Below are 26180 nucleotides of genomic sequence, written 5' to 3' on the forward strand. Positions count from 1 at the left end.
CACTTTTTTTTTCCCCTCCTGTTTTATTGTTTACGATCACAGAACTGCTGCTTGTTCCTCTGTTGTTGTTGTTTAGCTTTAGCAACAAAAGTAATGAGCGGGTTGAAACTACTCGATGGTTAGAGATAAAGGTTAAAGTAGAGTGAATCAGGAATCATGGTGCCACAGCGGTATCCGTTGGTAACCCTCTCTCTACCTGCCAGGCTCAGGATGAAGGAGTCAGGCAGGTGTAGGAGTTGTTGGCTCGTCGACAGAATCACTCTTCATGCCTCACTCTGAATAAAACATGGCAGCTTGTAGGTTTACCACTAAAAAGACTCCAGGTTTCTATAAATGTGCACACAAACACCCACTTGTGTATTTATACGTCGTCTCCACCAACGACACATTTGGGTAAAGACGACTATGCGGGCGCTTCACACCACAGTTTAGCTCGGTCTGCTGTGAAATATGAATGAGCGGGTTTATCGCTTCGCAGCGGGAGTGAGGGGCCAAAACAAAGTGAGTCACTATTAAATCACATCATAAATAAGAAATCAAACTGAAGGTCAACCTCTGATCCAAAGACTTCAACAGCACAAAGAGAAGCCTATGAACTGTCAGGTGTGTGAGCAGCTCCTCTACAGGAGATACAGTATATATAAATATATTACAGACAAAAAGAGAAGTTAACTAAGGGATGATGTTACCCAGACAGAGGGATGTTGAACTGTTCTTAATGAAAAACATGAGTTTTAAATCTTGGCTGCACATCATGAAATAAATTATATGTTGTTCATTCTGTGTCTGTTTTTGATGTAATGTTGATAAAGGGTGTTTTATTTTGAAATTGGCCGGAATGCCTTGTCTGACTTCCTGTTTGGATCGATCTATTCTCTTCAGCTTCACCCGTACTTGTAGCGGAAATAGGCTCGGTGCGTATTTGAAGATGGCACGCTCCAGAGACGGACCACGGCTCATGGTGTGGAAATAGCTGCATTGACTAGAGCGGCAGAGAATGGTGCTGAAGTGCACAACGCTGAAAAACTGTGGCGCCGCATAGACTTTGTGGAAATTGGCAATAAACCATACAATGAAACAAGAGATGTAACTTCTTGTTGATCGGTGTATTGCCGCCTTTCTCGCCTGTAGTCTCTGAATGGACTAATCTACAAATATTCAAATTAAAAAATTGACACGATACGTGTCCTCCATAGTTAGACTGAGACAGCATTTCCAACTTGGCGGTCACTGCTGATGATCCTCCGGAGCCCCCTGCAGGAACAGATGGGTGACGTCACTCAGACTGCCTCGATTAATATTTACAGTCTATGGGGACATATAGCTGCAGGAGCTGGGGATTGAACAGCTGACCTTTTGGTTGAGAGATGACAGACTCTTCCGCTGAGCCACAGCCGCCACTGTCCAATCAGAATACTCAGTGGACATTTTTAAATCTCATTTTAAATCAAGTCATACCTTTAAAGCAATGAAAAAGAGTCAAGTGTCAACTGTTTAAAGACTTGTCTACCGGGTGCGCCAAGTGGCTATGTTGTGCACCCCATGCACAGAGGTCAAAGTCCTCACTGCTGCGACTGTGGGTTTGAATCAAACCTCTGCACTTTGCACCATGTCATCCTCCACCCTCTCCTCCAAACATGTCCTGTCTCCCTCAGATGTCAAATAAAGACAAAAATAGCTCAAAAATATAACTTTAAAAAAACCCCACTTGTCTGTTATACTAACTGCCCTTGAACAGTGAGATGCCGTGATGTACAGGAGTGTTGTGTTCCAGTAGACAATAGATTGTGATGCTGCTCTCGTGACTCATCTTCAGGCTTCCTAATCATTCTTGTCAGTCAAGTCACGAAGTCCTGAATGCATCCCGAGTAGACACATAAACTCTCTATCCATCCTCCATCTGTGTGTTCTTTGTGCGTCTTAAAATCACACTAGGTGCTGGGTAAATATCATAAAATATGTCACTGAGGACTCAAGGGTACACAGTATATATATATATACTGTGAAGACAGAGATGTGTCTGCAGCAGAAGCTCCTGAGCTTCTGTCATCAGCAAACAGAACAAAGAGGAAACCTTAACACGGAGACTTCCCCAAAGAACCAGAGATTGATGCTGCAGCTATTCTAGCCTGCTTCAATGTCACACAGCCGATAATGCAGGGACATTTTAAATCACTGTAGGCATTTTCAATATGTAGGTATGTAACTAATTAGATCTCTGAAGACAGTTTATAATAAGCTTTGTATTTTGTTATATTATGAAAAGGAATCAGAAAGCTAGCTAACAGGTTGATGATTCTTTTGATTAGTAAAGTCCAACATTACAACAATATTTTGTGACTTTAAAGCAGCAGTATGTAACTCTGACCCCTAGTGTTTAAAATGGGTACTGCAGCCCAAATTCCAAACATCATAGAGAGCTGTCTCCCGCCCCCCCTCTATAGTGGATGCTCACTCAGGTCACCATGTGGTGGACTCTGAAGCTTCAGTGTTTATCCAGCTCTGCATGGGTCTGTAAACCTTTCTGTGTTCTAACCTCTCTCCATTTTTCAAAAGCATCTCCAATATTGATCCTAGTTTGAGCACGTTTCTGCTCGTGGAGCTTATTAGAAACATGCAGAGGCTTTTTAGGTCGGGTACAATCACTTCTATCTGAACCACTTCTCTTGACCGCTTCCATCACTGCAACACCTGTTGACCTGATAACTGCTCTCATATCTGACAAACAGAGGGGCGTCCAAAACGGCCGTGTGGTCCAAACAAATCCAGAGCATTCAGGAGCAGAATCTAAAGTTAGAAGGAGGACATACTGGCTGCTGCATTGTTGTCAGAGAAGCCAGCACTTCAACATGTTTCCTTAATGTCTGATCAGATAGTAAGATACCTTTATCATCTCACTCACTACACATCTTACTGATTGGACCTTTAATAACTGTGTGTGGATGAAACAAAACATTTAAGCTATTTTTCCAATTGATCATTCACTGAGGATGCCAACAATGTTTCCTGCAATCCAACAAAAACTCATCTGACATGCAGCTAGCCTTTGAAGTGAGCTTTGTCCAGGTTTCTCTAAACTAGTGAAACCACTAATGCCAATACTTGCAGTTCACTTTACAAGCAATTTTGCTTCAGAGAAAATAAAAATAAATAAAAAAAGCTGCCATTATTCCAACTCCACATATCAAGTATCTCTCTTACTGCAGCTCCATGAACGCCACTTCAGCATGCTGAGAAAAGCTCCACATGCTGCACTGTCAAGGCTGCGGTTGCTTAGCAATAACTGGACAACCACCGTTCTGCCTTTACGCTTCTTGCATGTTAGGACGTGATTCGTTATTGCACCAAAATGTATCTCCACCTCCCCCTAAGGTTCATTTGTTTGTGATTTGTCGTCGATTCTTATGAATATTTGGATGCAGAGATGAATGTATAAGGCAGCATCTCCTCATTTCTTCATCAGTGTTTGTGGTCACTGAATCGTTCCCTCGTTCATTGACACAGATTACTACTTCAGTCTGAACGCTCCTTTTTCTAGAGTCTGTAATTTCCTCAGAATCAGCAGACCATCTGGCCATGACCATGTTGAGGAGGTGATTCATAACAGCCGTCACCTGCTCCTCTGGTGGCTTTTTTTTCATATTTTTCATAAGCGAGCATCCTAACCGCCATTTCAAGAAAGCAGTGTTAAATATGAAGAAATGTCCCAGTTTGAAAGTAGATCAGAACAGAAGTGTCTGCAGAAACTGGCAGCCAGTTTGCCGGGTGAGAGGCCCACCAGGGACGCTGACACATCGCTGCTGTCAGAGCTTCATCCTCCCAAAACTCTGCTCTCCAAAAAGTTGAGAAAAACATCCTTAAGTCTACACCCATTCATTTTCATTCAAATCAGATTCGACCGGATTTCACAGGCCAAATGTCTCTGACACTTTCTCAAGGCTGAAACATTTCCATACTTAACATCTATTCCCCGCTGAATCCCATCATCTCTACTTCTCCATTGTGCTTCTTTTCTTTAAAGGAATATGAATGGTCTCCGTCCTTATCTTTTATATTTATTCTGTTCCATGTACTCCTCCATCATTCATGATCATTAGAAGCTCAGCGTTGGCCTCACTATCGCCTGTCAAGCTGAACCTCCAGCTACTGGAGCTTATTCTTTTGTTGCACCCGTCATTAAGCTTCTCTGGATGAGATGGTTTGGGAAAATGCCAAAAATGTAAAAAAGTGAAGGTTGTCATCTATCAGCAGGTCGAGGCTGAAAAACTGTTTTAAACACAAAGCAGGAGTTTAATGTATTTATTTGACTAACTTTTCATCACAAGCTGGAGTTTGATCCTCATTTTCTTGATATTTCATGGATTGATTTTTTTATGTAGGTCATGGGGGGATGAAGTGATCCCACCTCTGTACAGTCTTCAGAGGTAGAAATAAATGCTGCAGAGTCTGCATGTGTGCATTTTGATTTCTTATCTCATCAGTAAAAAAAGTTTGTATCAGTTTTATTCATATTTTGTAATTTTTTTCAGAACATCTCTCCTTCTATCTTTGTCATGATGTATGTTATCTAGACTACAGCCCTCTTCAGACTGCCGCTATCAAGCCTCGATATTTACGCCCCTGTGACAGTGGTGAGACGGTTTCATCAGAGCTAGCCTGGGAGCGCAGCGCTCTGTGTGTGTGTGCATGTGTGACTGTGTGTGTATGTGGAGCTCCTGCTGTACAGTGCTTCTGCAACGTCGAAACCCAATGTGTATTCACAGACTGGGACGCCGATATTGTGCCAACGCAGAATCAATATGAATATGCAAAGTCGTGATGACGGCTGCGACTTTTCTGATAAAAGCAGTTTGAAAAGGGCTTCTGACTCACTAATTCACGTCGTTGTCATACCAACCATGCTAATCAGGCTAACCATGCTGGATAAACTTCTTTCTTTTTGTTTGCATTATTGTGACAACTAAATTTAGATCCTGCAACACTGTATTTTGCGAGGTTTTACATATTTGCAGTTTCATCGAGAATGAATAACTGGAAGTTTGCGGGTGTCCTAGTGGATATGTTGCACAGAGGCTATAGTGCTCGAGGGCTTGAATCCAAACTCGACCCTTTGCTGCTTCCGTTCCTCCTCCCCCACATTCATCTTCAGCTGTCTAATGAAGGCAAAAAGCCCCCAATAAAAACTGAGAACTCCTGTAAAATCTAATTGAATTGTCTTCGAATGGGAGGTTAGAATCCCACCTCCACCTTTCCAGTCAAACATTCTCACTAACACCTTCATGTGTCTCAAACCTCAAGATTTTTTTTTTTTTTATCTGATTAAAATGCAACAAATGACAGACTGCAGGGATGTTGGTTTTTAATTATCAATGTGTAATGCTGCGGCCTGAGACCGGCGAGATTGGACAGAAATACCATTTTCTTTTTCAGCGCCTGCGGGGATGAAGAAAGTCTGCGTTTGAATTGGCTCATCAAATTTTCTCCCTCTGTCAGGGAAGCAGCCGACTCAAGTCTATGCCACTTCAGTTATGGATGTTTTATTTATTTATTTATTTTTCTGACGACGAGTCAGCAAACACACACACATGACTGCTTCAGGTGCTGAGTTGTGGAAAAACACTGAATGCAATGCAAAAGGACACGCAACGCTGTGGATCCCAAAAAAGTACTTCATGGATTTAAAAACCTAACTGGGCTCTTCGTCATGTATATATTTTATAATAAAACCTTTATTCAGAGTTTAGAGGAAGTATCTCGGGACAGATGAAACGCCGCTACTGGACACACTCTGCTCGTCAACTACTGCACGTTGTCTACAAAGGGGAGGAGTCATGTCTGCAGTTTCCATGAATCACTGCCTTCCTGAAACCCCAAGCCCTTCCAGAGAGGGGGCGTGGTCAGACACAGCTCATTTACATATTTAAAGGTACAGACACAGAAACAGCCTGTTCTGAGCAGGGCTGAAATAGAGGGGTTTATAGACATGATCAAATACAGGATCAGAGTGGATTTAGAACAAGAAACTTCACACACATGTTTTGAGGAGCTCTGAGACTTATTTACACTGAAGAAGAGGAGGAGGAGATTACCTTTAATACACACACACACACACACACACACACACACACACACACACACACACACACACACACACACACACACACACACACACACACACACACAAACACATGATTCAAATGTCCTTAATCATCAGTTAGTGTTTTTATTTTCATGCAGCTGAACCGGGTTCATCCACCGTGATTTAAAAAAATAATGATTCTACTGAAATGTAAGCTTTTTTATCCTCATCACAGCTGGATGAGTAGTTCCAGAGATTCCTGATTTATGTGACATTTGAATAACAGCTGCACAGCTGCTGCGTCTTTATGAAGGAAAATGTAAAACGGGTCCCCGCCCCCCCCCCCCCCGAGGATTAAACTCTGTCCGCCCCTAAAGCCACGGCATTAATAAACTATTTCACTGTCTTTTGTCTCGCTTCGCCCCGTCGTCTGTATTTCCTGGATGTAAATATTTTTATCTCTGTTTGTTGTATTCAGCTGCTTATTACTCTCCGACCACCTCACCGCTCCCCTTTGATGGGAACGGAGCAGCTATAATGGGGAGTTTGTATCGACAGTGGCGAGGACGAGTTACTTTAACCTTCAGTTTCCTCTGCAGGCGGACTCGGTCTGCATCCTGCAGCCCTATTTACGCTGAGTGGCACGCTGAAAAGCCCCGAGATTAAATCTCCATCCCGCAGCTCAGCATTGTTCATTTGTCCCGACTCACCTGAGGCCTCGACACCAGCACACTGTTCTGTACCTGTGTGTGTGTGTGTGTGTGTGTGTGTGTATGTGTGTGTGTGTGTGTGTGTGTGTGTGTGTGTGTGTGTGTGTGTGTGTGTGTGTGTGTGTCACAACTTCCTGGCAACTTTCCCTCGTTTGCAATGTGTGCATCTCTCTTTGTGTGAATGTTTAAGGCTCTTCAGTTACTTGCCAACTTTGTGCTTTTATGTGTGTGTCTCTTCACGGGTGTGTGTGTGTGTGTGTGAGAGAGAGAGAGAGAGTATTTTTCTGCCTGACAGCTTCCCTGAGTGCGTGCGGTGGGTCAATCAATGTGTCTCCCGGTCATTGACGACTTGTCTTTTGCAGGTTGGTTGCTTTGACATTGAGAAGCGGCTCAATCTAAACACTGAGGACATCCTCCTGAAACTCTCTCCTGCAGCCGATCGACACTCGGCTTCTTTATCCTGAAGTTACTCGTCAAGAATTCTAATTCACTCCGACAGTTTGACTACATAAAACAAGAATCAGACGCTGTCATAACGGGGGCAAACATGCATGACATGTAACTGCTATAAGTCTAAATGAAAACTGCACAAGACTGGAAGAATCTGTTTTCTCTTCATCCATCAAACACTTTCTGATTAAAACACAAAGACCTTTTGGATAAACAGGAACACTGCAGGATGTGAGCAGTTAGCTGGGAGTCACTCATCCAGCAGCTAATAGCACACAAAAAGCTCTTTGCCGTTAAACTCAGTGTAGCACAGGGACCAGCAGTCTGCTGGCATCGTTGGGTAACAGCGACATGAACACCAGCGTTTACTGTTGACTCTCAGAGGGGGATCTCCTCCTAACCTGCTGCTGGCTCACTGCCGCTCCGTGTTCCTGAGCTGATGCTGCACGGTGCCTGTGCACACTCGGCCTCTGTGAATAACCACTTATAGTATATCTGGGCGAGTTATAACGAGGAAATAAAAACATGTAAAAATATCTATATTCAATATTTTTCAATGTTCTGCAATTTCTAGAAATTCAGACAAGACAGAACCAGAGTAAGCCAGCAGCTTCATCCAGAAAGGAAGTTTACCTGAGAGGATCCACTCACATGAAACTCCTGATAATTTCACAAATGTTCTGGGCGAGCCGCGTGTGTGAATGCACCGGGAACTATTCAGAAAATATGAATCATTGACATTTTTATATCCTGCAACCGGTGCGATCTCCGTGCATGTCATGCAACTGCTTCATCGTGTTTTCTTGTCTCCGTTGTAACATTTGAAGTTGCTGCATGTACTGTACCTTTAAGACTTACTGTGTTGCTTAGTTACAAGCACAGCGAGGTCACTAGACGGCGTTTGTGATGGACAGACTGTCACCGAATTCCTACTTTCCTTTTGCCTCTCGACTCTACAGCAATGTTAGAGTTTTTGTGGACGCCATGCTCCTCAGGTATGATCAACTATTAGCCGTACCACCGGGACTCGTGAGGGAGACGTGTCGCTTGTAATAAACGACGAGGATTGAGGAAACCCGAGAGACGTGTGGTTGTGCACCTTTGTCTCCAACGCCAACCAAGAGGCACCCAAACGGTTACAGCAGGATGTTCTTAGTTCTTCTGTTTAAATTTTCACTCCTCGCTGGTTGTCTTGTTTTGCTTTTGAACGTCATATTGAGGCTTCACTTCTGTCAGATAAAAACTCCTCACAGCAGCTTTTAAAAGAAACTTAAATAACTCAAATACAACAAGAGTGCAACGCAGTGATTTCTTCATTATTAAAGGATTCATGCTTTACACAATAAAACACTCGTCATTTCATTGTCTCACACACACACTGTTTCCACAACACAACATTTCACAGGGATGAAAGTGAGATTGATTTCTTTCGACAATGACTTCTCCCTAAGCCGGCCCCTTCAGTGTTTTATTGCTGGATTAAAGTTTCAGCATTAAGTACACTTAAGCATTAAGTACTTTACACTTGCTGCTCAGGGGAGGTGTTTAAAAAAAATAAAAGTCTACTAACACAAAATAGTTCTATTTGACATCTTGGGAGGAGAGGCAAAGCAATCCACCCTGAGCGCCGAGTCCCAACAGAGACAGATTGTGTCGATTTATTCTGCAGAATATTCAACGTTTGGTTTATTCTGCAGCTTCAATAACCATATATGTGACATTTCTTCATGCAACTTTAACGAGCAGCACCAAGGTTGACGCTGATCTGGAATCAGTTGTGTGTTTTTTTGCATGCTCCACATGCTGCCTGTATTCTTTATTTATAATATAACGAGGGGTCACATTGTTACCTCACAGCGGCGGGAGACGTTGCTCCATCTAGCATTTAGCATTTAGCTTCTGGACACCTCTCTAATCTGAAAACCAATAAAACCTGTTTGCAGACACTGACATTTTTAATTTATACTTCAATGCAGCTTTGCTTGTTTACTGTTTGGTATGTGTACTCGTACTGTACTGTACTTTTTTATGGTGTCTCTCACCACGCCTGGAGGTGCGTCTGATGGGATCTTAAGTGGATTTCTGATGTGGTCTGTGGGGGTCCAGTTTTCATGAGACAGCACCTGGCATGTACAAGCATCTTTTGGAGGTTTTGCTCTAAGTCTTGGACTTTCTGTCAAATTAAAGGAGTTTGTCTGAATTCACAACTGGCCTGGCCTGTGGGCCTTTTCCATTTCAAAACCATAATTCAAGGAATCATCATCACAGCCCCGGGAACACGATGACTGCCTCTCAATCAATCTGCTCTACATTTTCCCTTCATTTAGCCGAGCTTTCAACGCTGCCAAATTACTCATGCCTTGTCTCCGCTCGCAACAATTTAATCTTCAGAAACATCACCTTCAGCATAGTTAACGCAGAGAGGGAGGTCGAGAGAGAGTCAGGGTGTGTCTGAGCCCACGTGTGTGATGGCTTCAAACAAAATCAAATAGGTAAGCCATTGCTGAGCGGGTTTAACACGCTATCAAATAAAAACAAAAAGGCAGCCGCGGATCCAAAGTCAACTTATAAGCTACATTTATTAACAGAAAACTTTTCAGCAAAAAGTAAACTTCACAAAATAAAATAAATCAGATCGTTATATCATGTCGAAGTGGCCCTTTGCAGTCAACAAACTGTTCCACTTCCCCCCTCTCACTCTCCCCCCAGGTGTCCTCAATCAACTGAAATTACACTGCAGATACGCCGCGGCTCCGCCCCCAAAGAGGGAGAAATTAGGCACAAATACCCCCACATCAATTAACAAAAGCTAAAACCAAAATAAGCCAGAATAAATAATAATATAAATCTAAATTCATTAATGTTTGGCTCTTTTCTATTTTTTAACTGTAAATAATTCATATGGCCATTTGGCCCCGACAACGTGTGATACCCCCTAATAAGACGGATATAATGAAAGGCTACACGGTACTCTCCAACATCAAAGCTATTGTCTAAGTTTGGCCAGCGGGATGTGACAAAGCCGTAATTAAAATAGCAAGCAGAGTGATAAAACAAAAGCCACTTGCCGGGAGACAGCGGATCGAGCCTGATACAGATCTGTCATTAGGCTAAAGAATTGTCCTTTGCCTTTTTATGCCTTTATCTCCCTAATGCGGCTACATCTCCCCCGGATCGGCCTTCTCAGCTCAGTGTTGAAAAAAAAGGAGCTGATCCTATGAACGTCCTAATCAGTCACGCCTCGCCCATTTACTGCAACCAATGTTGACCCCAACAGTTCATGAGGAATCAAACCGACTGCATGATGGCACTTCGTGTTTTTTTTTTTAAATTGGCATCAGAGCGTCCGCTGTGCGATGCACTTTCCCCCTCATAATGTCCCCCGATCTCTTGCAGCTTGTTTACAGCTGCATGTGTGCAGGTTCAACTAAAGGCCAGCTGCATTAGGATGATATTGATGTTATTTGTTCATGATTTTTTTAGCAGCAGCAGCAGCGAGGGCATGACTGCAGCACTTTTACTGGGTTTTTTAAGGTGCCACGGGCCTGAGAGCAATGACACTGAGTGCTCCGTCTCTCCTCTGTAACTATTAAACTGATGGCTCAATACATAAATATTGCCAGGATTAAATTGAAGATCAAATATTTATGAATAAAACATCTTGTAAGGCACCCGGGGAATCGCTGGTGGAAGCTCTGCAGCAGTGCGAGTTCCCATCACATGCAGCTGTTTTAAAGTGAAACACACTCCCCCTCCTCCTACACCTCCACCTCACTGTTATTGTTGGAGGTGATTTTTTAAATGTGCAGAACCGGGCCAGCCAGGAACACTATAAATTACCCGGAGGACAGGAGGTGGGAGCAGACTGGGACTGACCAGCGCATAAGTGAACTCCTGATGGGCACAGGTAAGGAGAAGTGTGGGTGTGTTTTAGATTTATGTGAGACCGCTGCTGGACTGCTAAACTGAGGAGTTGTGTGTGTGTGTGTGTGTGTGTGTGTGTGTGTGTGTGTGTGTGTGTGTGTGTGTGTATGTGAGAGACACCCTGGCAGCGAGCTATTCCCCCGGATAAGAAGCTTTCAACTAAATGAATGAATACATTATGGATTGGTGGCCGGGGCATCAATAAAGCGGTCGTGCTGTATCGGAGCGAGGTGACGCTCTTCAGGCGACATGAGAAGCTGCAGGACAATCAAGCCTGAGCGAGGCCAGCGGGAGAACGGGGGGGGGGACCTAACGAGCCCCCTGTGCACCCCAAGGGAACCCTGACTGAAGACATTTGTCAGAGCGTAGAGGAGGCGGAGTGCAATACTGGCAGAATTCATCCCACCTACAAATGGGTACACCTGCGTCGACAAACATGTGAGATTCATCCTGCCCTGTCACACACCTACACACAGCCTGTTCATACACACACAGATATTTCCTTTTCTGTGTGTGTGTATCCTGGGGGGTAAAAACACATTTGTATTCAGCGAAGAGTCGGAGCCATTTTGTTTTTTTCGCAGCCGACGGTGGAAAGCAGCGGCCATTATGACCTTGTGATGAATTCAAGGTTAATTTCCTGCACTTTCCCTTTTTTTCATCCACGAGTTCAATCTAAAAAAAAGAAATAAATCTGCAGATAAGAGAGGGAGAACATCCTGCAAAGACCGTCGAAACATCCACCATCATGCACGTCCATGTGGACTGATGTTCCAGGTGCATGGGAAAAAAGTTTCATTCTCACCCGCTGTCATTTATTCATTAGCCCCCCCGATCAGATCTCCTGTGCAGAGCGTGAGCCGCTATAAATCAGTCGACGGCTGGTCATTCAAAATTCATGCAATTCATAATTCACAAGAGGAGCAGTCATTTATTTATTTATCACCTCTAAATGGGATTTCCTGCCTTCTCATTGGCTCACACTCCCCAAAATCAACTTTCCGTTATGTCGGACCAGCGGCCATTTTGAGAGCAAGCCAAGAGGTAAACACAGCAGATCTCATGTGCTGCCACTCACACAGACGGGGGGGGGGGGGGGGGGGGGGGGTGGGGTGGGGGGTTCTTCCCTCTGAATAAATCCGGCTGGTGTCGCCTGGAAGGGGGAAGCAGCAGGCGCCAGGCTGCGGCTGGCTGCAGGCGCCAGGCTGCGGCTGGCTGCAGGCGCAGTTGTTTTCCGCTGACTCTCTTGAGCTAGTTGATGTAATTGTGAGTAATTAGGCCTTAAAGTGGTCTTGTCTCTCCCCAACCTGGAACATGAGTCCTGAGGGAGCCTTAGAGAGGAGGGGGGGGGGGGGGGGGGGGGGGTGGCTGCTGTCTGAACACCAGGAGCTGATATACTGTACACAAAGCTGCTTCCTGTCCTCACAGATCCTCCATGAAGAAGCTGGAGCATAGCCGCCAGATGCTAACACCAGATGAACAGCAACCTGTCAGGGGTCTCTTTGTGTTCCCATAACTGAGGGGTTCAAAAAACGAGTAACGAGGGACAACCTTCTCAGGGGACTTACGGGTTGCTGGTTTGTTGCAGTTGTGTCCGTGTCTGAAGTACTGCGGATTCTCCACCACGGGAATACGAGTCATCCCTATGACGACCGCATCAGGACCCGCGTCCAGCGTGCAGGGGGTTATGATCCCGTGGTTGACGTGATGCAGGGGGCTGGCAGAGTCCTCCTCGCCACTGATCACAGCTACCGGACCTGAAGGAAAACAAAAAAGAGAGACAGAGGAAAGGTTAATTGATCGGAGACGAGGCGTTGCAGCTCGTCTTATTGGCTGAAAGCAACACGCCGCCACGTGACGTTATGATTATTCAAACAGTTTTTTATGTGAAAATGTTTTTTGACTTAATGTGACTCGACTTCGATTGTATGTGTAGAGAAAAAGAAGAAAACTGAAAGGTCAATGATCGTCATGCAGATCGTGTTGTGAAAAACCTTTAACCCCATTACTCAGTAGGGTATTTGACATGTTGTAAATCTGCCTGTAAGGCCATCTTTACTTTATATTTCATGTATCGACTTCATCGATTGACATTTGGTGAATTGATGGGAAAACGAGGTTCTTTGTTTTTTTAAGTTTTCAGCCACAGACTTATGAGAATGAGAGAAGTGTGAGTCATGTGACCTTAGGCTTTGTATCGAGGTAAATTGTACTTTATTTCACTCTTTTGTGCATAATGATAAATAGAGAACAGTATGAATCATCATCAACATGGTTTGACTGATGGCTTCAATAAGTCTGTCCAGAGGAAAAACACAAGTGGAGTTTTTACATTTTTCTTCCTGTGAGAAAAACTGAAATATTTATTTCCACTGACTTTTTGTAGAAGCGTCAACAAGTATTTTTTTTTCATGTCCGACCGCATTGTAGGGCTCTGACCAAAACAAGACCAAGACTAAGTCAAGGCCAGACCAAATCAAGACCAAGACCAAGGCAGGGCCAGACCAAATCAAGACCAAGACCAAGACTAAGTCAAGGCCAGACCAAATCAAGACCAAGACTAAGTCAAGGCCAGACCAAATCAAGACCAAGACTAAGTCAAGACCAAGACCAAGACCAAGGCAGGGCCAGACCAAATCAAGACCAAGACTAAGTCAAGACCAAGACCAAGACCAAGGCAGGGCCAGACCGAGACCATAAATTGTAATTCTTCTAATCCCAGTAATGATGTGAAAGAATAGTCTATACTGGGTGCTCTTGACTGGTCTTGATTTAAAATCCAGAGTCTGCCCAGTCTGAGAGACAACACTCAGTGGTTTCCAAACCGGGACAAGACAAAGACCTTAAAAAAGCAGTCTGGAGCCCGGTCTCAAGATCAAGACCGATCCTGATTACTACAGGAACTGGTCACCAAAGGTTCAGGGCAGTTATTCCCATTCTAATTATTTACATTTCTAAAAGAAAAAAAACTTGATTCATTAAAATAAGTGACTCGAAAATTACTCTGTAATGAAATCAATGATTAACTGAAGCCTCAGTGTTTTTATTGATTCAGTAATGCATCATTTTAAAAACACTAGAGTCTTATCTGGTAGGATCCATGGTGTCAACACATTCCAACAATAATTTCCCCTCCTTCATAAAAATTCATAAAACCCTCCGACATGACTGCCTGTCAGCCGCTGTGATCCAGTTTCCTGTTCCATCACGGCCGTGTCAAAAGCAACACACGTCTCTGACAGGTGCAATCCTCCGACAGGAAAGAGGAGAGCAGACGAAGTCAACAGCCGACAGTCGAAAGATTCAGTGCAGCTGTGACAGTGAATGTGTTTACCGGCACAGTCGAGCCCCTCGCTCACTCTGACAACACCGTAAATAGTAATCAAGGCCCAGTCATGGCAAATTATAGACCCTGAGATGTAGAGAGCTGTGAGGTGTGATGAACTGACACATGTGAGCGGCGTCTTATCGACAGCGTTTGGCTCTTACGCACGCCGTTCATACCTGAGCACGTGTTTCCTCCACTCGGTCACCAAATCCACCCCAAAACACTCGGGACAGGAAGTGCTCTGCAGCTCTGAGACCTACGGCTGTGTCCAAATCATGAAATCACTGACTACTCCCTACTCAGGCCGTTCTCTTTAGAAGAATATATACAGTAGAGAACTCAGCAGCACAATGATAAAAAACAAACTCTGTCAGACTCAGAGTCTCACTGGACGCTGATCATGACGTCATTGGCGTTGCTCAATAAAAACGAGCAGCTTGACGATAATAGCTAAATAGTTAGCATAACATGAATTTCAGGGGCGGCTGTGGTTCAGTGGTAGAGTCGGTTGTCTATCAACTATAGGTCGCTACATGTCCGATGTGTCCTTTGGGCAAGACGCTTAAACCCAAGTTGCTCCCACTGCTTTGTCGGCGGTGTATGAATTGACGTGGTTAATCCAGATGGTCACTTTACAGCCTCTACCATCAGGGTGGGAATGTGTAGGTGTGACCTGTCTGGCCTTCAAGTAGTCAGAAGACTAGAAAGGCGTTATACAAGCTCCATTTACCATAACTGATATTATACATAATGTATGTTTATAAACAAACAGAATGAATCATGCCACAACTTCACTTGAGATAAAACCTCCAAAATGACCAAAGCCACCTCACAAAGATCCTTGTGTTGTTTCACTTTAACATAATATGGGATGGAATGAAACCCCATCAGATCAGACTCCAGCGTCAGATCGATGAGGCCTTGGGGGAAAGGCCTGGACCTGGTCCAGAACTACACAAAAATCTCTCCCCCCCTGCCCCCCCCACCAACCAACCTCCACCCGATTCTTTGGGAGATGAAGGTTTTTTTGTGAGCAGCAGAGGGGAAATTGCTCTTCTCAACTTCAGTACATCCTAAAAAAAATTGCATTTATGTTACCTGAGTGATGAAAAGGCCCGTCGGCCTCCGAGAAGGTTTTTTATCATCCGAGTCGTTGCCTCTGCACTGAATGGGATTCAGGACTGGACGTTTTTCCCCTCAAACGCCCGCCTGACAGTAAAGTTCCTCTCTATTAAACCCGCGCTGATTTATTCAGGAGGACTGGAAAATTAAACGAGAAGACTTTTGGCTATATTTTAAACTCTTTTCATGTCTCGTCCTTTTCAGAACATTTTTTTTTTTAGTAGTAATACGTTCCATACAGAAGGTGTATTCAGCCGTGAACTGAAAAAACTGAATTCAGACCGTTACTAAGGACACTGAACGCTGATTCAGTCATGCCTCTAAGACATGAGGGGATCATTTAAATGTCAACATCCAAATCATCCTTCAGAGGAACGTATCACAGATTGTGTGAACAGGTCGATTTAAGGTTACTGCAAAAATCCCATTTTCAGAAACACTGTGAACAAAACTTTGAAAGCAACACACCTTTGAAATTCCTTAGATTCTACCCACCAATTCATGTTCTCGTACATGTTTTAATTTCATCAGATTTTATCATCGCTGATTGTAGTAGTGGAGCCTTAAACGTACAATCTGTCTAGATTCATTCAAAACCTCAAATATTTCAAACAATTATCAAAGCCAAAGAAAACTGTAACTTTATAGTTGTTAGGGGACGTGTCTTGTCGAGGCGGCCGCCATGACAGACAGAATGTTTATCGTTGCCATGGAAACACCGGATGTTATGTCAAAGGCCGCTGCATGAGGAACGTTATGTAAATTAATCTCTGATACATTAGCTCGTCTGTAAACATATTCTCTTCCTCAGGTCGGTTTCACCCGGTCGTCATGACTACGGTCAATGAGAAGTGGAGCGGGGGAAGTAGCCGAGACAACTCCCATGATTCCCCACTAGCCTCGACGTCATCTTTTGTTATTGTATTAATGATTGAGAGCCCCCTGGTGGTGGAATCTAGATATTGTATCTTTAAAATGTACTGCATACCGACCATTAGCATGCCATTACCAACATAATGAAATACGGGTCATGAAACGTTCATCTAATCCGAGCTCTGTTCGATGAGCTAGCATCAAGCTAGCATGACCGGTCCATCAATATAATTCAACAACAATAAGCAAACTTTCATTACTAAATCAGCTACGTAGTCATTTTAATATTATTTGGCAATATGTAAAATGTATTTCAATATGGAACTGTTGAGCTCCGTGATTGGACAGTCTGAGAGCCGCAGTGCATTGTGGGGCGGTTCAGGGTGACCAGTTTAATACTTAAACATTGTGTAAATGTAAACATTTTTCTCACATATACAGAAATGCATGTGTGACGTTTGGTATGAATAGTGCGCAATGGATACCATAACCTAGCAACAGTAACTAAGGGCGGTGAGACACTAGACTGGTCAATCATCGCTGGAGAAAAAAAAACAGCCTACACACAAATTCTAATGACATAAAGTTCACGTTGTGATTTCATCCGCCTGGTTGTAAGACTTTCTGGAGTGCAACAGGATCTCAATAGTTCAGTTTCCAAAAGAAAAAGGCAGCATGATGGAAATATTCCAAGGAAAAATCCAGTGTTAGACCATGATTCACACCAATGATAAAGTACAAACAATGCCAGATTCTCTGCACTAACTTCTAACCTGTGGTGTAGTGCAGAGTACAACAGTCTTCTAAATCTCCTCTGATTCACACCATTGATTGATTGACAATATTCAGTAGGATGCTCCATTTTATTTCCTAGGATGGTGAAAAGACGACCCTCTCTACTCTGTCTCTGATTGGTTAGTACACACTGACTATGCAAGACATGTCAAAGTTTATAACAGAGGCTGCACAGGTTGCTTAAAAGAAAAACATTTGGGGGAAAATGAAGAGTATACCCTCTTCTTCAGGCACCACTACACCACTGCAGTGTACTTAGCAAAATGTCAAACAGTGTAGAACACCTGCTGTCAAATCAAATAGTCTTAATAAATCAACGTGTTATTTTTCATACTCCATTTCATCTGAATCTCACACAACTTCCCAGAACACACCACCAACTGCAGACAATAAATCACTCCTTCATGTAACATGTTCAGAGTAACAGACACCAGGCCTTCCTTCTTGAAAAGTCTGAGATCAGTGTGGCATGTCGTCATTTGAAGATTAGTTAAATCTCATTGCTCAAATCCTTCTATGCTTTGCCAGCCGATATGTTTCCCCAGCAAACATCCTTTTTCCTTTTCTGTAGAAATATGTCACTGCAGTACAGATCCCTCCCTCCTTTATTTTTCAGGAAACACGTCAGACAGTCGGGTATTACTCAAGAGTTCCTCCCCGAGGCGTGCTGAAAACCTCGCTGCTCAGAGTGTTTTATGTGCATGTGAGGTGCAGTTCGCAGGTGCATTAGTTAATTCAGCCAAATCCATTGATCAAGTGTGACATTTGCATCATCTGTTTCTTTGAGTTTAGAAGTCAATCTCATTTACTCAGTGGGAGCAGAGGCATCGGCGCCTCTTAAAATGGACTCGTTCATTAAGGTGTCGTCCAAGTGCCGGGCCAGCGGGTCCATCTGGGACCAGGACTCGGTGATGAATTAAAAGAGCGAGAAAAAACCTCTGGACCGGGCACCTTTCAGACAGAAGACTACTTTAATTTATGGGCTTCGCCACCTTGTAAGAATAATCAATAAACCTCTAACACACACACAACCTTAACTCACGACTACACCATTTATTTCACCAGGATTATGGATGTTTAGACTGTTGTTGGTGACGAGTTAGAAGGACATCATGGTCACATTTAACTAGTGATGGGAACTAGTTCAAGCAGGAAGCATGAGAGCAGGAATGATGAGAAAAGTCCATCCTCTCTGTCTTTTCTCTGCTCCACTTTTCAGAAAATGTGTGCTCAAACAGGCCGTTTGGAGATTTTCTCTTCATTACATCACAAAGGGCAGTAGCCCCTCCCCCAGGTGGGTGACACTCCCACAGCTAGGTGTTTGTTCTGTCCTCTGAGTCTGCCTTCTCACCGTAAACAATAGGACATGGAGCGAGAAAGCCGAGTACACCCCAAGCCCTTCCAGAGAGGGGGCGTGGTCAGACACAGCTCATTTACATATTTAAAGGTACAGACACAGAAACAGCCTGTTCTGAGCAGGGCTGAAATAGAGGGGTTTATAGACATGATCAAATACAGGATCAGAGTGGATTTAGAACAAGAAACTTCACACACATGTTTTGAGGAGCTCTGAGACTTATTTACACTGAAGAAGAAGAGGAGGATATGTGACCTTTAACTCTATTTTCTCTAACTGCATGTAAACATATGAATGTAGTGTGGATGTGTGAATGTGAAATGCAGTGTAGAAGCAGCTCCGAGTGGGCAGAGCTCCACTTACAAAAAGCTATTTATTGATGAAGGTGGTTGTGGTTAAGTGCAGCTTGAAAAGAATACCTGCAGGTACTTTGTAATTGGTATAAGGTACTGTTGAATTTTTTATTTTATTATTTGCCTTTTCCACAGCTCACACCAGACATTTCCTCCTCGCTCTCAGTCGTGTGCTCTCTGCACGCCTCAGAGCCTTCAGCAGAAAATATGCCTGACTCGACAGAAGTTTCACATCTGACAGGTTTTAATGTAAATCCAAAACCTTAAACACACATTCTCTTCAAGCTGCGGCTCCTCTCAAGGGCATAACAAAGTCTGCAGGTGGCAAGAATGTGAAAAATCAAACACTGCTGTTTCTTCCTTTGGCTTGTGTGAAAAACACACGTTACCACTTTAGCATTAGGATTTGCAATATCCTTTTCTTTTTTCTTATTATTCAAAAAAGACAAAAGCCAACATTGATTTTCACTATGAGACTTTATTCTAAGAGATCATATTCAATTTTTAACAAGTGCATAAGAAGGATGAGAAATGTGCAAAATCTTTGGCGATTACACGCCATGAAGGTGGCTTCATGTACCTAAAGAGGTAGCTCATGTGAGAGTGGGGGCAGGAGAACCCCCCCTGATGGGTTTTAGACCCTGATGTAGGTGGATGGAGGTGGAGGTGGGAGGACGCAGGATGTGATGAGTCTTCTACGGAGCTCAGCCGGGACACTGGATGAGATGTTTTGGAGGAGGACAGGGTGGAGGAGGGTCGCAATGAATCCACACTAAAATGAACACTGACAGCAGCAGAGAGAAAAACAGACTCAGAGTTTGAGAGCAGCCGGATGATTGGCCTGTGATCAGCTGATTGGAGAAGCAGAGAGACAGAGAGAGGGAAAGAAACTGATGTGAAAGATGAACATGTGCTATTCTCTATTATAGTAACATCTAGATGTGTAGTAACCTTAGGAGGGAATCAATCCAGACTACCGACAGTCACATAACCTCACAGGTTGTAACTGTTGTTGTTACTTCTTATCCTGCAAACGTCGGAGATCAAGCGCCTTTAGGTTGATGCTATGACCCTCAGTAAAACAGAGCAGGGGGTTTTTGTTCCTTTGCAAAAATGAAATTATGGATTCGTAGCCTCTTTAAAGGCTTTATATGCGATCTTTTGATCCAGCAGATGTCGCCCTTGAGCACCAGCATGAAACCAAAACAACTGGCGCTGCATTGTTGTGTTAGCATGCTAATGCTAGTGATCTTTATTATGCTGGTATCTTCACACTGCATGTAAATTTACCTGAAATGAGCGTGATCTAGAAACACAGTTAAGCAGTGAGTACAGTATGTTATTCTTCTTTTCTCTAGTCCCTCAATTAAACAACTTTTATACACGAGGGGAGGAGTCAGCCAGCCGTCCTGACGATGTAAACAAAGTGAAGATAGGACTCTGAAAACTCTGAAAACATCACAGACAGTGGGACTCGGGTGTTACACCCATTGTAGACAGTCATAACTCACAGAGTTATTTTCAGAGGAGATACTTGATTTCTACATTTAAGTGTGAAAAATCACATTAAAACTTTAAAAGTTGCGCTGCACTCCTGAACATGTCCCGACATTTCACAGGAGAGCTGCGTGTGTGAATGCAAACAGCTTCATCTGTTCACCCTGACAGTGTGTAGTTTCTAGTCTTAGTGATGTTGGAGTGCGTCCATGTGGGAATGCAGGAGGTTATAATCTGTAACATTTACTGCGAGTGAGTTGGCGGGGCTTCATACTCTTTACTGCTCTACCTCAGCTGCTTAAATGACCTTTTCAAATTTTGTGTTTGCACTGCGGTAATGTCTTTAAACATGTTGGACACATATAGAGCCTCAATGACTGCAGTCTCTTCCTCCTCCTCCTGCAGGAGCTTCACCCTCCTCATCTACAGCGAACCGTGTGTCCTGATGTTCAAAATCATCCGACACAGTCACTGATCTCCCGCTTTGAGTTTGACGGAAGCAATTCCAGAAACTATATCAAGCGATGGATGTCAGGCAACTATCCAGAAAATGTCAAAAGTCACGTGTGAACGGGGCTCACATTAATGCAGTATTCTCCGCCTGCTTACCACAGAAGTGTTTTAATCTCAAATGTTTCCTCTTCTGTTTCTCCTGCAGGCTTTATTTATTTTTTTATTACAGAATCTGTTTGGTTTTTGTCTCACCTGCACATGTTTTCATTCCAGCTCCTTCCTCCCTGTTCACAGTGTTTTATTAAAGTATTTTTTCTGCAAACATACAACAGCAGACTCAAAAAAACAGCAGGGGTGTTAGTCCGTGGAACAACCTTATTTTTTGTGTGTTCGTGCTTCCAAGACGTGTGCTGAAGGTGATTCTCAGGACAAGAGAAGAAAAAAAACCGACAAAAAATAAAAATGAAAAAGCCAGCGGGTGACTCTGTCGGGTTTTCCCTGTGGTGCCGAATAAATTGTGCAGAGTATGATTGCTTCCGTTCCACCTCCTTGTGGTAATTATCACACAGATCCCTTTCAAAGGTAGTTAATTAGGACTGGAATTAACTTGAGGACATGTAAAATGAACAAGAGAACACAGGAAGGATATCTTACTGCGGCGGCGAGGCCCCTCTTCTAGTTAATGACGGATTTCAAACCGGTTACATTCAAAAAGTGTGAAGGTGGAAAAAGAAGGGACATCGAGGCGAGCATGTGACGCGTGTGATGAAGAGAAGAGAGACACAAATATGAACCGAATGTGGAACAGCTTGACGCGTTTTCTATCAATCTATCACAGATCATCGTTTTGCTGTCCTGTGATCTGTACTTAGAAGTTCAAGTTTCAAACTGTTAGTCTTCACAGATTACAATAATCCTGCTAAATGTGTAAATTAATAACAATTTTAATGACTTCTTCAAAGTGAATTTGATTACTTTAGGATTGCTTTTCTCTCTGAATGTTTTCAGCTGGATGATAAAACCGAAAAGTCCTGAAAACATCAACAAGCTGTGAACTGTTGGAGCACATGGCGACGGGCCTTGATGTTGCCAGGTGGTCACAGGGACAGCTGACTTCTGCATCGCAGCAGTGCAATGTGAGTTCATAGACAAGGACTTAGATGTACTGTATAAATGTACAAAGACGTGATGACGGTGGAGCTTTGCTACAGCGCTGTGGCGGGCTTTAGGAGAGTTTATCATGCTTTCTTTTAACGCTCAAACATATCACTCGTCAAGAATCTTTGCTGTAGAAAATGTAAAACTTGAAGTTTCAACACAGTGAAGTGTCACTTAGTCTGAGTTGTGATTTAAAAATAATAATCGTCTGGCTGCTTTAGTAGGTAACAAAGAGACATCAGTATTATTTTCAGTCTGTTACATAAACTTAAAACTCCTCATCACAGCTTTAAAGGTCACATATTAATCCTCTTCTCCATGTTCCTCTAACACTAACATGTGTCTCTAGTCCGTCTACAAACCCCCCAATGATGAGAAAAGTCCATCCTGTTTTACCTGCTCCACTTTTCAGAAAATGTGTGCTCTAACAGGCCGTTTGGAGATTTTCCCTTCATGACATCACAAAGGGCAGTAGCCCCTCCCCCAGGTGGGTGACACTCCCACAGCTAGGTGTTTGTTCTGCCCTCTAAGTCTGCCTGTAAACAATAGGACATGGAGCGAGAAAGCACCGAGAATACCCAAGCTCTTCCAAAGAGGGGGCGTGGTCAGACACAGCTCATTTACATATTTAAAGGTACAGACACAGAAACAGCCTGTTCTGAGCAGGGCTGAAATAGAGGGGTTTATAGACATGATCAAATACAGGATCAGAGTGGATTTAGAACAAGAAACTTCACACACATGTTTCAATTGTTTGAGGAGGATATGTGACCTTTAAGAAAGTTCTTCAGTTTTGTCAAAACAGCTTTACTGACCTGCACTATCATGGATATAAAAGATGTTTAAGAGCAGCAATATAACTCTATTTAGTTTTTCCCAGAAAATAGATTATCATGCATTTACCTTCACAATTAAACAAGGTAATTGAAACCAGCAAATGTCCTAACAGCTAAACTGTTTTTTAAACCCAAACCTCTGCAGAGACCTTTAGACACCTTACTTGGTTATTGAACGCCATTAGGGCGATGTGACTGCTAGCTTTAATATTAAAAAAATCCACACACAGTGAGTGTAGCATTAGCGCTATAAAAAGACCAGCTAATTACCAAGTGCTTCATCTGTGTGAAGAAGCCTCGAGGTTATGTGCAGAGCTCCGATGACAACTCCCCTCTCTGCACCGAAGACGACATGTAAGTAGCTCTCCTGACAAAACGGCCTCGGCCTGCTCACTCGACCTCCCACTCAACAACATGTGAGAGTCGCACAGAAACAAAACCCCAACCAGCACCCTCCACGGTGACCCACTGCGGCGCACATCAGGGGTTATGACAGCCGAGCTGGAATATAGGCCACGGTGGATTTACAGTCGTCCCGCTCAGCTCAATGTGCTCCCTGTTTATTGTCTTATAAACAATGACGGACACTGAAGGACGATACAAGGCAGAAATAAACAGACATTTGAAAAGCTGCTGTTAAGCTATCAGTCATTGCATCAGAAAGCCACTTGTGCGTCCTCTTAAAACTCCAGCTCCTACACCACACAGGACATTATCTACAATGACACAGGACCCAACCAATTACAGCCGGTGCTGCTGTGTGTCGGTGGTCCTGATGCTGAAAAATGATAAAAAAACCAAACAGTGAGATTGTTATTCTGACTCTGCGCTCCCACAGTGCCCTATCAGCTCTTGTATCTGTGACAACACATTACCCTGTAAGCTCCCTCAAGACAGACAGAGCAATTTTTACACAAGTCTGAAAAGTGATGGGACATGACATCATTCAGCCGCCGAGCTGTCTCCGGTCCGCTCCTTGATTTATGACTACAACAGAGTCGGGATCTTTACCAAAAACTTGGGGCCTACATTTTATTTCCTGTTCTGCGCACAAACACAAATTGAAAACACAACATCTGAGAATGTATTCAAAGCCGCGCAAGTCTCCGCTCTGTTTGGGGGTTTCATTCTTCTCCCGAGGCAATGTAATCAGAAAAGCCCGAATGAAAAGCTTGTGGTGGCATTGTTACGGGGAACTAGTTTGCATCATAAACTCGGCAGTCAAGGCAACATAACACACAAACTGAATAAACGTATGCGCGGCGGCAGCCACACACTCGATGGCTATATTTCTTGTCACGGCATTAGAATATGAAATGATTTTCCCCGACGTCGAGCGTCTGGCACCGTTTGCATGTAAATCACAAGGAGGGCCACATTCAGCCCGCTGCAGCCCCACCAAACAGCTTCATGATTGTGCACATCAGCGCCGCCGCGGCTCAAGCCTCCCGCATGCTAATGTGTCCCACAATCCCACTGGGGATGCAACAAGTGTTTTTTTCACAGAGACAAATAAAGGTAAGACTGTGGTGAAAATGTTAGTTGGTGAGGTTAACTTAACAGACGTACATCACCAAAGTGAATCAGATCAGAATGCAGCATTGAACCTGAATCATTCCCTCTTTATAAATATTTATCACAGGCTCCAGAGCTGCACAGACAGCTACTCCATTGTGCTCCCAAGAGGGGGAAAAAAATGTTTCACAGTCTGCACATTGAACCGAACGCAGTGTGTAGCTGCATACCTCGAAATGTAGCAAAAAAAACCAAGAGACCAGGAGCAGCTCACCTGCAGAATTTTGATTGGCTGTGAGGAGGCGTCTACACATTGCTAAGTTAGTATCCCCCCCCTAGACGTGTGGTTCATGTCATCAGTCTATCTTCTAGTTTGCTCTGATTTATTCTGATGTGTGAGTGAAAGCTTCAGTAGGCCCATTTCTGAAACTACATTAGGAATAACGTTAAAGCATGTTGTGGAGCAGAGCTCTGAGTTCCTGAAGTGCTGCAGCCATTTTGTTTCTGCAAAAAAAACACTGAGAATTGTTGGTTAACATCCTGATGAGCATCGTTACAGCTCCTGTGTTTTGCCTTTCTGTGTGTGTGTTTTGTGTCCCCGCAGGTTGCTGGTGGGCGGAGTTCCACCACACCTGTGCACATCCGGCCAGTGACCCAGGTGGAGGCTATTTCAAGATCGAACAGTCAAGCTTTTATTTGAACATATTTTCAGATTTAATAATTTCGGTGATTTTTTTTATTTTCTATTTGAATGTTTCTTTTCTTTCCTCTGTCATGATGCTTTTTGATGTCTTGTGTGAAGCACTTTGAATTGCCTTGTTGAAATGTGCGACATAAATAAACTTGCCTTGAGCTGACATTCAACCACTAACTCTATATCACCGTACACTGAGCGACGGGCTTTAGGTGAAACGTTGTTCTGATTAATCTTCAGGATTCTTGAATACGTCCAGGGACAACGAAAAAGGTGAACCTAAATATCATGGAAATCCACTCAGTACTTAATGACACATTTCCCCCCCAAAACAACCTTATCATCAACCTATTAGAGGGGAAAGAGGAAACATCAGCAGCGCCGCGAGGATTCATCCTTCAGGGAACCAGGAATATAAGTAGAAGATTGCCACGGCGTTCCATCAGATAGCGAGGTTGAGATATTTTCGTCCGGATTAATGCCGCCGCCAGACCGACAAAGGAGTTCAGCTAGCGTGACTTAAAAAGCCACGGTCCCAGCAGACGGGCATTAGAACCGCTGTAATGCGGAAGTGAGCGATGCGGCGGCCGTTTTTAGAATAGACCGGATTTTAATCAGAGGTTTTCCCCCGCTGGTTTAAGGTAACAGCAGCGAGCACTCTATGTGAGCTTAGGATGAATTAGAGGCGGCACATTAAGGTCATTGTTAAGCATGTTTCCCGCACTTAGGAGCATTCAAGTCCCATTTCCTAAGTGTTCATTCAGTCTCAGTAACACACACACACACACACACACACACACACACGATTAAACGTCTGGCCCCCAGTGGAATATCAATCAATCAATCAGGTGTCACTTTTTTTCCTCTCTCTCTAAATCCCCCCCGCTTTCTTTATTCCCTTTATTTCCATTAAATGGTCTTTGTTGTCAAAAATCTGGCTCCCATACCAATAATGATTAGAAAATAATGTGCCTCCAAAATCACAGCCACAGCAACTGATCAAACCCTCGATTCATCAATCAGCACGCTGTACACC

The 26180-nt window shown here is 43.6% G+C and overlaps 1 protein-coding gene across 3 annotated transcripts in view; it reads right to left on the reverse strand.

Moving 5' to 3' along the window:
- Positions 1-26180, reverse strand: part of ntrk3b (neurotrophic tyrosine kinase, receptor, type 3b) — a 251045-nt gene that overhangs the window by 45331 nt on the left and 179534 nt on the right. For all 3 annotated transcript variants that reach the window (XM_065952443.1, XM_065952442.1, XM_065952444.1), the window contains one exon: positions 12732-12920. In XM_065952443.1, the coding sequence (XP_065808515.1) occupies positions 12732-12920 (189 nt within the window). The remainder of the gene's footprint in view (positions 1-12731; positions 12921-26180) is intronic.

This window comes from Labrus bergylta, chromosome 3 (assembly GCF_963930695.1).
Source record: "Labrus bergylta chromosome 3, fLabBer1.1, whole genome shotgun sequence".
Classification (NCBI taxonomy): Eukaryota; Metazoa; Chordata; class Actinopteri; order Labriformes; family Labridae; genus Labrus; species Labrus bergylta.